At 45.2% G+C, this 14,214-nt stretch overlaps 3 protein-coding genes across 21 annotated transcripts in view; 1 reads left to right on the top strand and 2 right to left on the bottom strand.

Moving 5' to 3' along the window:
• The window catches only part of LOC142775601 (uncharacterized), a 54,196-nt gene that overhangs the window by 24,386 nt on the left and 15,596 nt on the right, over window positions 1-14,214 (bottom strand). Inside the window, exons 1-3 of one of the 5 annotated variants that reach the window (XM_075877092.1) lie at window positions 7,373-7,477; window positions 6,300-6,341; window positions 3,508-3,588 (exon numbers count right to left, since the gene is read on the bottom strand). The exons of 1 other annotated variant lie outside the window; for it this stretch is intronic. Coding sequence is in view for 1 of the 4 variants with exons in the window: in XM_075877090.1 (XP_075733205.1) it covers window positions 6,300-6,337 (38 nt within the window). In the remaining 3 variants the exon portion in view is untranslated. Of the gene's footprint in view, window positions 1-3,507; window positions 3,589-6,299; window positions 6,342-7,372; window positions 7,522-14,214 lie in introns of those variants that run through there. 3 more of the 5 variants (XM_075877090.1, XM_075877093.1, XM_075877091.1) reach the window with 3 other exon arrangements.
• LOC142775603 (uncharacterized) overlaps window positions 7,627-14,214 on the top strand; it is a 46,777-nt gene continuing 40,189 nt past the window's right edge. For 2 of the 15 annotated variants that reach the window (XR_012886814.1, XR_012886813.1), the window contains exons 1-2: window positions 7,630-7,834; window positions 10,251-10,429. Coding sequence is in view for 3 of the 15 variants with exons in the window: in XM_075877098.1 (XP_075733213.1) it covers window positions 7,752-7,834; window positions 11,142-11,200 (142 nt within the window). In the remaining 12 variants the exon portion in view is untranslated. Of the gene's footprint in view, window positions 7,835-10,250; window positions 10,554-11,141; window positions 11,201-14,214 lie in introns of all 15 variants that reach the window. The other 13 variants (XR_012886823.1, XR_012886820.1, XR_012886815.1 and 10 more) reach the window with 13 other exon arrangements.
• On the bottom strand, window positions 11,190-13,127 carry LOC142775602 (uncharacterized). The gene is made up of 2 exons (XM_075877097.1): window positions 12,120-13,127; window positions 11,190-11,548 (listed from the first exon to the last, which is right to left on the bottom strand). The coding sequence occupies exons 1-2, from the start codon at window positions 13,030-13,032 to the stop codon at window positions 11,517-11,519; spliced, it is 945 nt and encodes a 314-aa protein (XP_075733212.1). The 5' UTR covers window positions 13,033-13,127; the 3' UTR covers window positions 11,190-11,516.

Here is a 14,214-nt window from a genome sequence, read left to right as displayed (position 1 = left end):
TGAAAGAGTGCACAGAAGGGCCAACTGCCGCTCGCGATCGCACAGGAAGTACTGCGGCTTGCGTCACTTATTGTTTTTCTCTCTAAGCTCACATGCCTTTCTGGTGTTGGACAGGACGCACATGCTCTTGTGAATGATATCGTCGATTTTATGTTGTAATTCTGGCAAACGTTTGCAAGCATTGATTGAGGCTTGATTGAGCTCTTGTGGTGTGCCATACTTCACCAGTGATTTTGCATCAAGGCAACGAGGAAATAACGTTTTTATGAAGTATTCGTGCGGGGAACAATAGACAGGCTTAAGCTTCCAAGCTAAGAGAAAATGCGCTTGTCTCTTCAACGCAATGTAATATAATTCGGTCATTTGAGTCAAATATTTAATAAGCTGGAGCGCAGTTGGAATTATAGTATGGTGTACTTGATATTTTAATAACCAATTTGTGGGTTCAGCAGTACTTTCTGCATCTTAACTGGAGATATATTAGCATTATATTTAAAGAAGCAAGAAATTCTGCGAAGAACTTATCATATACCTGCCTCCACTAATTTAAAAAAATGCAGTGCAAATATATCAGATAGACTTATGATGTATTGAAACAGGTGAGCACGCCAGACCGGGACAGCGAAAACGACACACAAAGGGCTGCTTCCAACTTACATTTATTGCAATTGAAAGACACCATATATGTAGTTCCTTCAGTCATCACGTGGTAACATCGAGTGCTGCAGAACATGAGCATGAAAGAAACTGTTCTTTTGTTCCTCAAGCTTTTTTTACTCGCAGAAGATTACAGGAGAAAGGCTGGTGCACACCGGCGACTAGCAGCGGTCGCGCGACCATTCGCGACTGGCGACCAAAAAGCGACTGATGTTCACACCGACAGAGGCTGCATGCGAGCGACCGGAAGTCGCAAAACCGGAGAGTCACGTCCGGATCTCGTTATGAGCGAGAACTCCTGAGACCGGCGCGATCAGCTGATCGCCGCCAGCTGAGTCCGTTCTCGCACAGCGTTCCCAACAGCGTCAAGTTCGATTCAAGCGAAGAACAAGACAATTTCATGGTGCTGATGCACTGTGCCATGGTGTCAGCGCTGGCATCACAGATGCCTCCAAAGAAAAAAAAAAGCCGGTAGTGGATGTGACCATCCTTTCGATCGCGGGAATTGACCGGCCATGCAAGCCGCCTGCCTTCAGAGCTGCGCTGACACGACGAGGAGTATTTCCGAGAGTCGTACGTATTCAGAAACCATCCTTAAATTTCCCTTGACTTGCCACAGCCTACAATGCAGCACAAATGCGTCTCGAACGTGGAGTCTTAAGTCGTTGCCAAGGCATGAAGTACAAACGCCTTCCAAACACGCTGCGTTGAATGCGCTGACAAGTCAAGTTCAAGAGAAAAAAAAGTTTCCGAATACGGGAAAAAGACAGTGCACAATTTATTTTCTCTTTACTTTGACGGTGTTTAGCTTCTTGCGAATGCCACCACGTAAATTCGACAATTTGCTCGAGTTGCTGCGGCCCGCCATCTCCAAGCCAAGTATTCCGTGGTGGCCATGGTGCCACAGACCTAGAGGAACGCACTCGTTTGTATCTGGCGGCAGGAAGCCAGCGCAATGAAAAAAAAAATTGAGCATCGCTGATTGGTTAAGCAGCTTTGCGACTGCAGTCGCGCGACTGAAAAATCGGTCAAGAAGCGACTGGCCAACGCAGTCGCTTTGCGACCGTTTGCGACCGTTCGCGACTGGTTGCGACCAGTCGCAAATGGTCGCGCGACCGCTGCTAGTCGCCGGTGTGCACCAGCCTTTAACATGCCCATGGAAACAAGGAAACTAAGAGAAAAAAAAATGCTTAAAAGGGCCTTGCGACACTTTTGCAATTGCCTTTTTTAAGAGTGGAATGTGTGTAGTAATGTAAGCCCAGATGAACTCAAAAAGAATGATGCAGATTGTAGAACTAAAAGCGAAGTTAGTCCTCAAAACTCGAGCATGCGACGACAAGATACGTTCCATCTCGCATTTCACTCTCCCGCTGACGTTAGTGTCAGTTTCCAATCACTGCGTGTCTCTTACAGAGGCAAACCAGAAGACTCGCCTCGCAGTAGCTGTTGTGCAGCACTCGTAGCATCATTTTTTAATTGTTTTCAAGTTAGTATTTAAAAGAACAACTCCTTTTGTATTCAATTGTATAAGGAATGCTTTTGGAATGCAACAATAGGAATGAAACTCCTATTGTATAAGAAATACTTTTTAATTTTTCATGCCCAATTGTGTGGCATATCTGGAACCTTATGAATATTACATGAGACTTATTATGTTGAACCAATCAAAATGCACAAACAGTGTCGTCACTTCCAATCACGAATATAGCCACTGTGTGTGTCACTGTACTTCAAAAACAACATCGTTTCTCTGTTGAAATAAAACTATAACTGCTTTGTTTTTCGTGTTGTCACTCGCACAACGATATCTGTGCAATCCACAGTTTGACAGGAAGTGGTGGAAACTACCCGTTTAATTTGTGTCACAGGTACCCTTTAATACCATACCAGAGAAGTTGTTGACGGAGCTCATGGATGCGCTATTAACAGAATATTTCAAGCAGATCCCATGTGCTGTAAGAATTGATGTAATGCGAAGCAGCCAGCAAAGGGATGTATACATCGCCTTGTATGTCTTTTGGCAAATGAAGTCATCCATGTCATGGCATTTAGTTTCTTTGTCATGCACGCATCAGCGTACAATGTTTTAATACCATTCTAGCCAAACGTGTACTCTAGTACGTACAATGCATGACCTGTCATTATGTTCACCACGTACTTATGTCATGACATCCATATTTTCACGTTAATACCTAAAGTTTATGTTCGTCATACAATCGCGTCCTGCAATACAAATTTTGGTGTGTCAAACTAGCGAGACGGCCGCGAGGAAATTTATGCGGATTTCTCGGAAAGAAAGCCTCTTATTAGCCAAAAAATTTGTCTTGGTCCAAGTTGGAACTCGGGACCAATGCCTTTTCGGGGCGGTCACTCTATCATCTACGCTAACTAGGAAGCTAGCAGATGTCCGCGTGAAAATGAATTCATTGACAACTCGATGCTCAGGGGCACAAAGTAAAGCGCGTACCAGGATCAACTTTTTTTGGCATCTAAAAGGCTTTCTTTCTGAAAAATCCACGTAGATTTTCTTGTGGCTTTGTGCTAAAAGTGGGTGGTCGTCTGTTTTCCTTTTCTTGTGAACCCCCCTCCCACCGCCTTGCAGAATTTCGCAAAACTCATTTCCATTACTTTGATTTAACTTTTCTCTGTAATACTGTGCCTTATTTGCATTACAGAATTCAGTGAATGAAAAGCACAGGAAGAGGCCAACGAGAACTGTTTGTTTGTACGCCGCACGGCTCCCAAAAAGCTAGCCAGTGGGCAAACAAGGACCCACTAATACTGTAATAGATCAGGAGTGGCTAGACCAAAAGAAGGTCATGGTAAACGTCCAGAGAAAAGTCAGGGTACCTGCAAGTCCGGTAAGATATGTCTTTCAGTTCTCACTGTGACGAAGCAGGAGAACACTCAGAGTCCAGCAGCTGAAGATATCTGCATATATGTTAGGGAGCAAAAGAAGCACTACGGCCATCAAGCAGAAATTCAGCACTTGAGGATGACTGACAAAGAAAAGGCCAACATAGCGGAGCACCTGGAGCGCGGTATGCCCATGAAAACCGTAATGAAAATTATAACAACATCTGTTGCAAGCTAAGACCAGCACATTTAGCAGAGCGCATAACTCTGCATAACATCAAGCGGCAGTTTCACATTACTGCTCCTGAACAGTGTCACCCTAACGAAGCTGTTAGCGTAGATATGTGGGTGCAAGCAATGCGAGACAAAGGTGAAACGCTTGTCCGCCTGCATAAGGCACAGGGTGCAGTGGACCCAAATGGTACTTTTGGTGCGACTGATTTTGCCCTTGCTCTGATGACAGAGCCACAAAAACAGTTATTGGAAGAATTGGGCACGGGGACTGTGTGTCTCAACTGAACACATAGAACTACAGGGTACCAGTTTGAGCTGACCACTCTTCTTGTGCTAGATGAAGTGGGATCAGGTATACCTATAGCCTATTTTATCTGAAATAAGACGAATGAGAAATACTTCGCATCTTTTTTCAGGTACCTTGAGTTCGCCATCAGCAAAAAAGTGGAGGCTAAAACATTTATGTCTGATGATGCCTCACAATTTTATAAGGCATAGTCATCAGTTATCGGTGCTCCTCAACAGAAACTTTTTTGCGCCTGGGATGTGGATAGGAATTGGCAGAAGAAAATACATGAGTGCATTGAAAAGAAGCTGAGGCTGGATGTTTACCACAACGTGAGACTCATTTTAGAGTTCCTTGCCAACAAGAATTTAAAGAGTATCTTCAGTCATTTCTTGACATTCAAGAAGCAAAACTGAATGCTTTTCTGAAGTACTTCAAAAATAACTATACTGTTAGACCTCAAGAGTGGGCCTACTGCTTTAAGACTAGGGCAGGTATCAACACCTATATGCACCTTGAGAGTATGCACAGGACGTTGAAGCACAGCATGTTAGAGGGAAGGAAGAATAAGCGTGTTGATAAACTCATTTCTGCCCTAATGGATTTGACAGATCATTTTTTGATAAAGAGGGCAATCCAGATGATCAAAGGAGCAAAGGGCAAAAAGTTGAGTGCAATCGAAAGGTACCATAGGTCTGGCACTGAAATGGTAGGCTGTGCAAAATCAAACGAAGATGGCATGAGGACTGTGCCTTCTCAGTCTACTAAAGGGCACTCTTATACCGTGATGAAAGTTATGGATGACGCTTGCTGTCCCTTGAGATGCAAGGAATGTGCAGTGTGTGTGCATACTTACAGGTGCACTTGCTATGCGCCCCTGATACATTTCACAGCGTGCAAGCACATTCACTGTGTCGTCATTGCTAATACACCATCAAGCAGTGACAGTAATGACTATGAGAGCCCACCTGAAACAGCAAGTGAAATGAGCCAGACATTGCACATAATGGAAAGTATTACGAAGCTGGACGCAGCCACAAAAGTGTCAAGGGCAGCATTATTCAAAGGGAAGATGGAGTCTGTCAAACAAGCAAAAGTGGATGGCGAATTGTCGGAGGAAGTGGTTGAGAAAGCGAATAAGTTGTGTGAGCCAGTCTTGCAGCTTGTTGAAGGCAACAAGAAAAGAAAAATGCCAGACCAATCTAATGAACCAGGAAACAAGAAAGTCGAGCGTGAAGTCAGATTCTATTCTACAAAGAAGCCTAGATCATCTAAACTTTCATCAAGTTTTTCACAGCCTACCGAAGCTCAAAAGGAAGTTCTGAAACAGCAGCTCATGGACAGAAATGTGGAGTTGGCACAGATAATCACATCAGCATGGCATGACTACAGTTAGCAAAAGAAGCTGTCAAAATGGCGAAGTGCTCAACCAATATTGGGTTACTGGGACTTATGAATAATGAAGCAAGTTGAGTGCTTGTCCACTAGCACGCTTATCACGACAGCCATTCTTTTATGACCAGTGGTTTCTCTCCTTTGTGGTGGAGTGCAGCCGTACATAACAGCTGGATGGTACGTGTGTTAGAGCACGAGAGGTGCCTCCACACTTGTTGTATGAGCTGTTGGTAAGTGTTTAGTGAATAGATACAATCTCAGAATACATAGCTTTGGTGTGCAGCCATACATAACAGCTGGATGGTACGTGTGTTAGAGCACGAAAGGTGCCTCCAAGCTCGTTGTATGAGCTGCTGGTAAGTATTCCTGTAAACAGTGTAAGTGCATTTGATGGTGTATGTAGTTATATTATATATCTTTTAACGTGTTTTGTTGCTTATAAACGTGAGTTAAGTCCCTGTGGTTGCACAGCCACTGTGCAACCACACCACAGTGGCTGTGGTGTGGTTGGACAATGTGCTATAGAGCTTAAGCTTGTGGTTCAATTCCGGGCTTAACAAGTGTATTTTGATGGGACACAAATGCACAACTGCTTGTGTATAGGAACTCCTAACAACTGTAGAGTGTGCAATTGAATGGAAAATCGTAGGCGTAATTCTAAAAGATGGGATGACAGCAAAATGTATCTGGGAACACACAGGAGCAACCAACATCCTAGTAGATCTTAAGAGAGTACAAAGCGGACCTGGGCAGTTCAGGACATGAGGAAAGACTGTTGATTGGAGCCAAAATATGTATACCAGGAGATAGGAAGGGCAGCAAACTACAAAAGGCAATCCAGAAATAGGGGATTAAAATGAAATCTGCTCACGCAGGACAGGGTGGGTTGGAGATCATTGGAGGAGCCATCAATCTGCAGTGGAAAGAAGGCAGGTTCAAAATAATGGCTTCAATTTAGGATGTAAATGTGTGCTTATCAATATATATTTTTACTATCTCTTCAAATAAATTATTTTTCAGATTCCAAAACTTGGAGGTACCTGCTGTGGTGATGTACGCAGTGCTGTAGTCGTGAGCACTCTGTTAATGCATTTGCATATTTGGCTTGCCAAATTTACAAATTCTTGCTTTAAACGAATCCGCCGCAGAGATACAGTGCTTGGGGTGTTTGGCTGCTGACGACGCAAAAGCCAAAGGTCTATACCATCCGTGGCGGTCACAATTTGATGAAGGCGAAATGGTAAAAACTGTAGTACGTGTAACGTCAGCGCACATTAAACACCAGATGGTCAAAATTTACGGAGCCCTCCACTACGGCGTGCCTTATTGTATCATTGTTTGGGCACGTAAAACCACAAAAATTACAATTGCCGATGATGACCACTGCCTGAACAGGTACACTGATGACAAGAACATTGTGTTGACATTGGCACTAGACTGAGGCTTTCACTAATAATAAAATTTTAGTCTCTCATCTGCTCTATCTGATGGAGCAGCTTAATTATTTAACGTATTGCATAGTGTTTAGTTAGTGAATTTCCTGACCTGCAATTACTCACCGACTATTTATCATTTCAGATTTTGTAGATTTTCCAAAGCTCTGGAAAAACCAAGATATCAAAAACCTGGCCAATGTTTTATGTTCTTTCGGAATGAAGGCCTAGCACTTACAACCAACAGCATTATAATAAAAGCTTAGCCCCACCGCGGTGGTCTAGTGGCTAAGGTACTCGGCTGCTGACCCGCAGGTCGCGGGTTCGAATCCCGGCTGCATTTCCGATGGAGGCGGAAATGTTGTAGGCCCGTGTACTCAGATTTGGGTGCACGTTAAAGAACCCCAGGTGGTTGAAATTTCCGGAGCCCTCCACTACGGCGTCTCTCATAATCATCAGTGGTTTTGGGACGTTAAACCCCACATATCGATCAATTATAATAAAAGCTTACTGTGAAAACGTGACCTGGTTGTCTTCCTGTGCAGGTAATGCATGAACGCGGTGTCTGCACAGCTTTCATAACGGTGATGCAATGCGGTTACATTTCAAGCCGCGTTGATTAGGTGCATGGCGCGTCGAAGTTTACGGAGGAGTTTAAATTAGTTTGAAATATTATTTTTAGATTGCTTAGATTATTATTATTATTATTATTGCTGCAGTATTTGTACTTTTTTACGCCGCTTTGCGTTTCGAATTAAATTTACAAAGAGCTCGATCGACATCGTCTGCAATGGAGGATTGTTTACTTGCAAACGCATGCAAAGTTCGTGCGATACAAATTATTCTTTTGCGACTTTCTTGAGTTATACGCGTCAATTTTTGCATTTGTTATGGAGTTTGGCGTATGTTTTGTCACATGTGAAGGTGTGATACTTCTTCACTCCAGGATATTCGTACTCGACCACTTCGACTGGTGAGTGAGGCACGCGCTATGAAGCAACTTCCAATTGATTTTAGTCATAGCCTCCTTTATTTTCTGTGCCTGCGCTTTGCCGCCGGGATCAAAGGGAGCCGACCGTCAGGCTGAGTTCCCGCAATCACCACCACGCGGCGCTGCCTTCCCAGAACCGGCAGAGCCTGTTCACCTCCGGTGCTACCGCCGGCACTGACGGGTGGGTCCTTCGTTGCGCGTTTGTAAGCGCGGCAAGCTTAAAAAACAAAAGTGTGATACCACTCCCGTGTGCCACTTAAATATTTAGGAGAGAACATATGCAAGAGAGAAAGAATAAGTACGCAAGATAGCACATTGAACAGAACACCATACCTTCAAGGAAACGGTAGAGAAACTTGTTTATTGCGTATTAATTCATTCGCAACCTGCGGAAACGAACAAGATGAACACATCCCTCTGCTTTACATAGAGAAGCCGCTGCTTCACTCTCATTTCATCAATGATCAGCGAACACGTTCTACTCTGGGACGTAGTGTGGGAAGTCAGCTCCGCAAACAGCCTCTGCTTCACTAGGTTGGCCACTCCTACTTCTCCACGTGATGACCCCATGAAACGTTCCAACGTGCTTCGACATGGAAGGCGAAGTATGCCTTCGGTCCTCATATGCTCGTACGCTCGCGTTGAGAGATTTCGCAGTACAACTGCGTGGCGTACTGTCAATTCCGACCACGTAGGCTTTACCTTCTGGAAATTTTCGATTTGCTCCAACAAGATCGTCGCTTGTACGTCCTTTTCGTTTGCCTTTTCGCGGATATGACGAAAGGCAAGAACGTAACAATCTTCTTTGAGCTTTTCAAGTTCTTGCTTATATTTGTCTACAGTCTCTCTCAGGCGGCGAATCTGTGCTTTGAGGTCACGCTCTTTCCGTCGCCACTTCATTCGCTCGACGGAAGGGACAAATGTAGGTACTGATACTTGTACAGCTCGATCGCTTTGTTGCCTCGTAGCAGGGATGCCGTCCTCACATGTGATACTGCATGCCGGTGGTGACATATCACGCCCGTCGCCATTGGTAGGGATATCATCACCATTCCACGGAGGGTAGTCGGACTTGCTACGACGCACGGCTCGCCTTTTCGTTGCTGTGGGACATTCTGACACACTGGCTCTTTTTCTGATCGCCACGTCACTTCTCGGGGACGCAACAGTACGCCATCGCACCTGACGCGGGTCATCACAGCCGAATGAACCACGGAGACTTGTGTGCGTAGGCCGCTGCACGAGACAGAAACGAGAGAAACAGTAAACTAACATTCCTGATTACTTAGCGAAATTCGCTGATAGGTGCGCGGAAAATCCTCACGAGAAAGAAGCGCGAAAAATGATAGCAAAGCATGAAACCGGCCCTGCAAACATGAGGTGCAAACGACGTTGTTTGTTTACACGCACTCACTTATTGCCGCGTGTCATCTGTTCGCGCAACACAATGAAGCAACAGTTAAATATCATACTTGCTGAAAGTACTACTCTGCGAAGATAGGCGCGCGGAAAAGTATTGCCAGAAAGAAGCGCGAAAAATGATAGCCGCGCTTGACAACGGCCGTGCAAACGCGGGGTACAAACGACGTTGTTTGTTTATACGCACTCAGTTAATGCCGCGTGTCACCTGCTCACGCAACACAATGAAGCAACAGTTACAATTATACTTGCTGAAAGTACTACGTACCGTTTTGGTCGTAAATAATTGGTGTTGCAAACGTATGCAACAAAGGTTTCCTGGAGATGCGTCGCCGCGGCTGAATGCGCCGACTCGATTCTGGGATGCGAGCGCCCCTGGCGGACAGCAGACGCAAAAAGAGAGGAGGATGCGGGAGGCGGCCGAACGGGCCCGGCGGACTGACTGCGCGGGCACAGAAAATAAAGGAGGCTGTGTTTTAGTGCTTTGTACAATTGTCACCCGCTCTACTTTTGAAAAGTATGAGCTGTTTGATCGATCACTTGCGCTAGATGTGTCGAACTCTGAAAATTCATTTCCGATGATTGGGACACGATCGTCAACGTGCACGCACGCGTGGACACCGCACTATATATAAGCTCCGCACCACATTCAAGTGTATGAAGTATTGGCGCGAATGAATATTGCTTTGCTGATGGGCGTCGATGGCTGCCCCGCGCCCATTCAGATGATACCGGTAGCGCATAATGCATTGTTGATTGCAGTTAAGCCCAATCAGGATCAAATTTCTCAATGACTGAGGCTATACGCACGACGTCGTGTGGCTCATCCGGAAGTGGCTATACGCACGACGCGACTGTTGTGCCGCCCCGTGGCGAGTTTGCAAAACAAAATGATTTTTTTTTTGCCTTGTTTTTTTTTTCGGCGCTGAATGTTTGTCGTCCATTTTTTTTTTTTTGCATGCGTGATTGCGGCTGTCAGAACAGGGACGCGAGTTCGGCATCGTCCACGAAGTTCGGGCCAACGTTCGGGCAGTGCTTTCGAGCCCTTCGATACGTGATTATGGCCGTCACGAGTGCGACCTCCTCCATATGAAGTTCGGGCAGTGCGTGGCAGTGCTCCCAAGTCCTTCGCAGCGGCGGTTGCAGTACCAGATCAAGGTGTGACGCACACCTTGTTGCATTTTAGCGAGTGTTTTACGGGGGAACAACGCACGTTTTGTCTTTCTTTTCGACATCGAAGTGGAGTGACTTCAATCCAAAATACAGTTTCTCTTGTACTCAGGTCTGTACCTTTCTTGAACGATCGACTGAGGCATGCGCAGGAGGCCGAGATTGATGTTCGCCTCCAGACGAACGCGCGGAACGCAAATTTCCTGACACATGGCTCTGCAAGAGTCAATGAGGCACCTTACGAACGATTTTTTCTTGCTAGGGGAGAAAATTAGTGCTGGGGTAATTCTCGAAGTTGGGATTAGTGGAGGGGGTTTCTCCAATGAGAACTGGCTCCCTTCATGTGGGACCCTGAACGCGCTTATGCCAACACACTGTCCTACAAGTGCCAAATTAATACCTGCTGTTTGGAGCTACGTTTGCCCAGCATCAACGTTGCACAAATCTCTACAGTGGGCTCGACTGACACTGAAAGCGTTCTTAATGAATGCAACTATTACCATCAGTACTTATTAAGACTCCCTATTTTCAACGGCGGCCACCAGCTTGACAAAAAGAAAGACGTTGGGGCATACAAGCTTACGTATGCATTCAGATTTTATTGGGACTCATGAGTAAGTTGAAGCTGATTTTACTTGAACTTCCACATTTGCATTGTCTTTTCCATCACGCGGTGCCTGAACACTTGGGGCAAAACCAGTGCCGGCCGAGATCTTCTTCTTGTACTCCTGCGCAAGACCTGCCAAGAAAAAATTTGCTGTAAGCATGACTCAACACATTTGTAAAATCGCATGCTTACCAGTGGTACCACTCTAGGCATTGGTCACAGCAGATCATGTTCAATGCACCATCGTACTTGTCCTTGCAATGCCCGCAATACCACAGGCTCCCTTGCTTCTTAGTTGCAACTGTAATTGTCAAGAAAGGTGGTGCACAAAATGGTCATTTAAAGCAACAGTTTTAAACGAAAAAAATCTTACTCGCTGATGTTAGTGCAAGCCAGGCATCTGGTGTGAAGTACTTCTTCAGCTTTGGTAATGGTGCTTTGCAGTCAAGTACGCAGCTTGGCAAACATTCAGGTCGAACCTCTACATGACTTTCCTGCACCTGGAAGTTTCCATCAAGGGCACGACCTGCCACGTCCTCACCAGCAATGGAAGTCAGAATCACAGTAGCGGGCAGAAAAGGAAACAATTATAACTGCCACCAACAGCTATGAGTAGCCTTTCAACAGTTGAAACGTAGAGGTGGAGTTATACTGCCTATTTGACACAATTGTTTTGTTCTGTATCAGTATGACAAAAAATTCATTGCCGAAGAGAGATTTACCAAACGTCCATAGCTGTTTACATACGGGACCATGCATGTTTATGCTATAAAGTAGAAAACTCTAACTAAGATAGCCCATTGGGAAAGTACTGAAACTGTCTCGGGGCTTAAGATCTGCACTGCACAAGTAAATGTTATAAAGCTTACAATTAAGTTGCATTATATTCAGCACATGAAATTTTTGAAGCATATGTGAAATTGGAGTGCAGTACACAAAACCTACAGCAATCTAATTCTGTCATAAACCCGCTCGAGTATTATGAGTACTATGATGAATGTTTTTCATTTACTTGCTAGCTGCCTCTGAAAGTTAAGTTCTACTGTTCTAGCAATCAATAATTTTGCTTACATTTTTCTTGTTCTTTTGAAGAGAGCTCCAAGAAAGGCATGGGCTGGCCACCTTTTCTGAGTTTCTTCAGCTTTCGCTGCCGAATCCTTTTGGTTGGCCGTCCTCTGGTTTTAACCATCGGAAGCTTGATAGGGACGTCATTCTCTTCTACATCCTGCTTCCTCTTGTTCTGTGTATGATTAATCTGCGAACCGTTCTCTGGGACGTTGTCATGTTGTTCGCTGCTGCACTGATCATGGTCACCGCAGTTGGCTTCAGTGGTGCGTTCTTCGGAGCAGCCTGCTTCTCCCGCATCGTCCCCTTTCAGCCAAACTGCGTTTATGTCTTCAAGATGCCTGAGGCATGCCTGAAAGAACTCTGGGCGGCAGTCTGCGAGTGTGTCGGCCAGAGCTTTAAGGGTCTGCATTGCAAAGTTGTACCGCTGATTCCGGTTCATCTTTTTGAAAGAGGGCCCAGGCATAGAAACAATTTCGACATTCTCTGGACAGTGGCTTTCTTCCGAATTCACATCTTCACATGGCCCAACAAAGCTCATTTGGTAGTTCTTAAACCAACGCTTGTAGACTGCTTTGTCTAGATCAGGTTTTGTTGACAACTTCACACACACTGCCAAGAAATGCCTGCACAGCAGCCCCATCTTTGAAAATGTTATACAGCTGCAAGACTGGCTGTCCAGGCAAACCTGATGGCAAGCATCGCCTACTCCAGATGCGACTTCATATTTATCTTCGGCTGTTTTTCTGATTGCACGATTGCTTTCTTCCATCTTCATTAGCTGCTTGCTCACTAAACGGCATGCATATGGAGTCAAAACTTTTTCGCACTGCCTCTCGATGTCGTGTGAGGTGTTGTACAAGTAGAAGTTGCAGGTCTTGAGTAGTGTTGCAGCATGGCATGTGTTTTGTCTGCTCATGCCAGCTAACTTCAAAAGATTGGCCAGTGCTTCATGAAGCTTGCTGGAGGACTTGAGCACTTTCTTGATTAGATTGTTGTGCGACTCCACACGATTTGTTGTGTTGTCACCAAACGTGAATTCCCTGTCACAAATATGGCGGACCCACATCTCCGTTAGGCTGCCCCAGTTTTCATCGAAGTATGCAACTGCCTCTTTGCTGGCGTAACGGTGAAAGTCTGCTTTCACTTCGTCAAATTTTTCCATGGTGGGAGCATGCAGCATTTCTTTGAAAGTGCAAATCATCTTATGTTTCTCTTCGAGTGACCTTCCCAAACGGCCAGCTGCCACGCCAAATGCCTTGACCACATGGAACTGGCAAAGCTGTACAGAAGGGGCACTTGTGAATGTGTTGCGGATGGCATTTATCGCTGTGAAATCCTTGTCCACAACTACTACCTGAGTCTCTTGGCTACTGGGGTTCTCTTTAACAAATGTTTCCAAAAGTTTGGACAAAACGTGGTACTGCTCTGAGGCCACGAAGGCATAGCCAACCACTTGGCTAGCGCCACACCCATCTTGGACAAGAAAAACAAAAAGGGGCATCTTCAGCTTATTTGTCCGATACGTCGCATCGAGCAGAAGCACTTCAGGAAAGGACTCAAACGCACGCTGCATGTGCGCTGTTCGCACGAGTAAGATTTGGAGCTGTTTGGCCTCATCGGTGATGGCAATCACCTTCGCCTTGTGATTGTTTTGGCAGTTAGCTATCTCCCGCATTAGCAGCTCAGCTTCATCAGACCCTTCCAGACTCCGCTTCAAATTGCACAAGTCTTTCGATAGGACGGTTTTGCCTGCGGAAGAGAGCATATTTCAAGAAAATTATGTAGTTAACATTTGTTACACCATAAGGAAACTTGGAATTAAAAAAAGCTGATTGAGGAGTCCTAATGTGATAAATTAGAATGCATAAGCTAATGCAATATGTTAAAAGCCATTTAACTCTTGTCGGAACTGATATAAGCGCTCTCCTTGTCGGAACTGATATATCCAACTTTAAACTTACAGCTGGAGCTGTTGTAGCAGAAGTAAGGCGTGGGTGAGGCGAAGTCACGAGTGGCGTGCATTTTTGTCGAGGGCAGCAGCTCCTCAGCTCGCAAAACGCGGTAAAAATGTCTGTCACCGGAGCGGGAACATTTGAAC

The sequence above is a fragment of the Rhipicephalus microplus genome, chromosome X (assembly GCF_043290135.1).
Source record: "Rhipicephalus microplus isolate Deutch F79 chromosome X, USDA_Rmic, whole genome shotgun sequence".
Classification (NCBI taxonomy): domain Eukaryota; kingdom Metazoa; phylum Arthropoda; class Arachnida; order Ixodida; family Ixodidae; genus Rhipicephalus; species Rhipicephalus microplus.
The sequence above is the reverse complement of the archived record's forward strand: the minus strand, read 5'-3'. Positions and strand labels throughout refer to the sequence as shown.

What these genes read in the sequence shown, in the direction of transcription:
- LOC142775602 (XM_075877097.1), bottom strand. Translation starts at nt 13,032, where the DNA reads ATGAGCAGACAAAACACATGCCATGCTGCAACACTACTCAAGACCTGC. An exon ending in TTCAAAAGAACAAGAAAAAT is followed by an intron (nt 11,549 to 12,119) that starts GTAAGCAAAATT and finishes GGAAACTTCCAG; the next exon opens with GTGCAGGAAAGTCATGTAGA.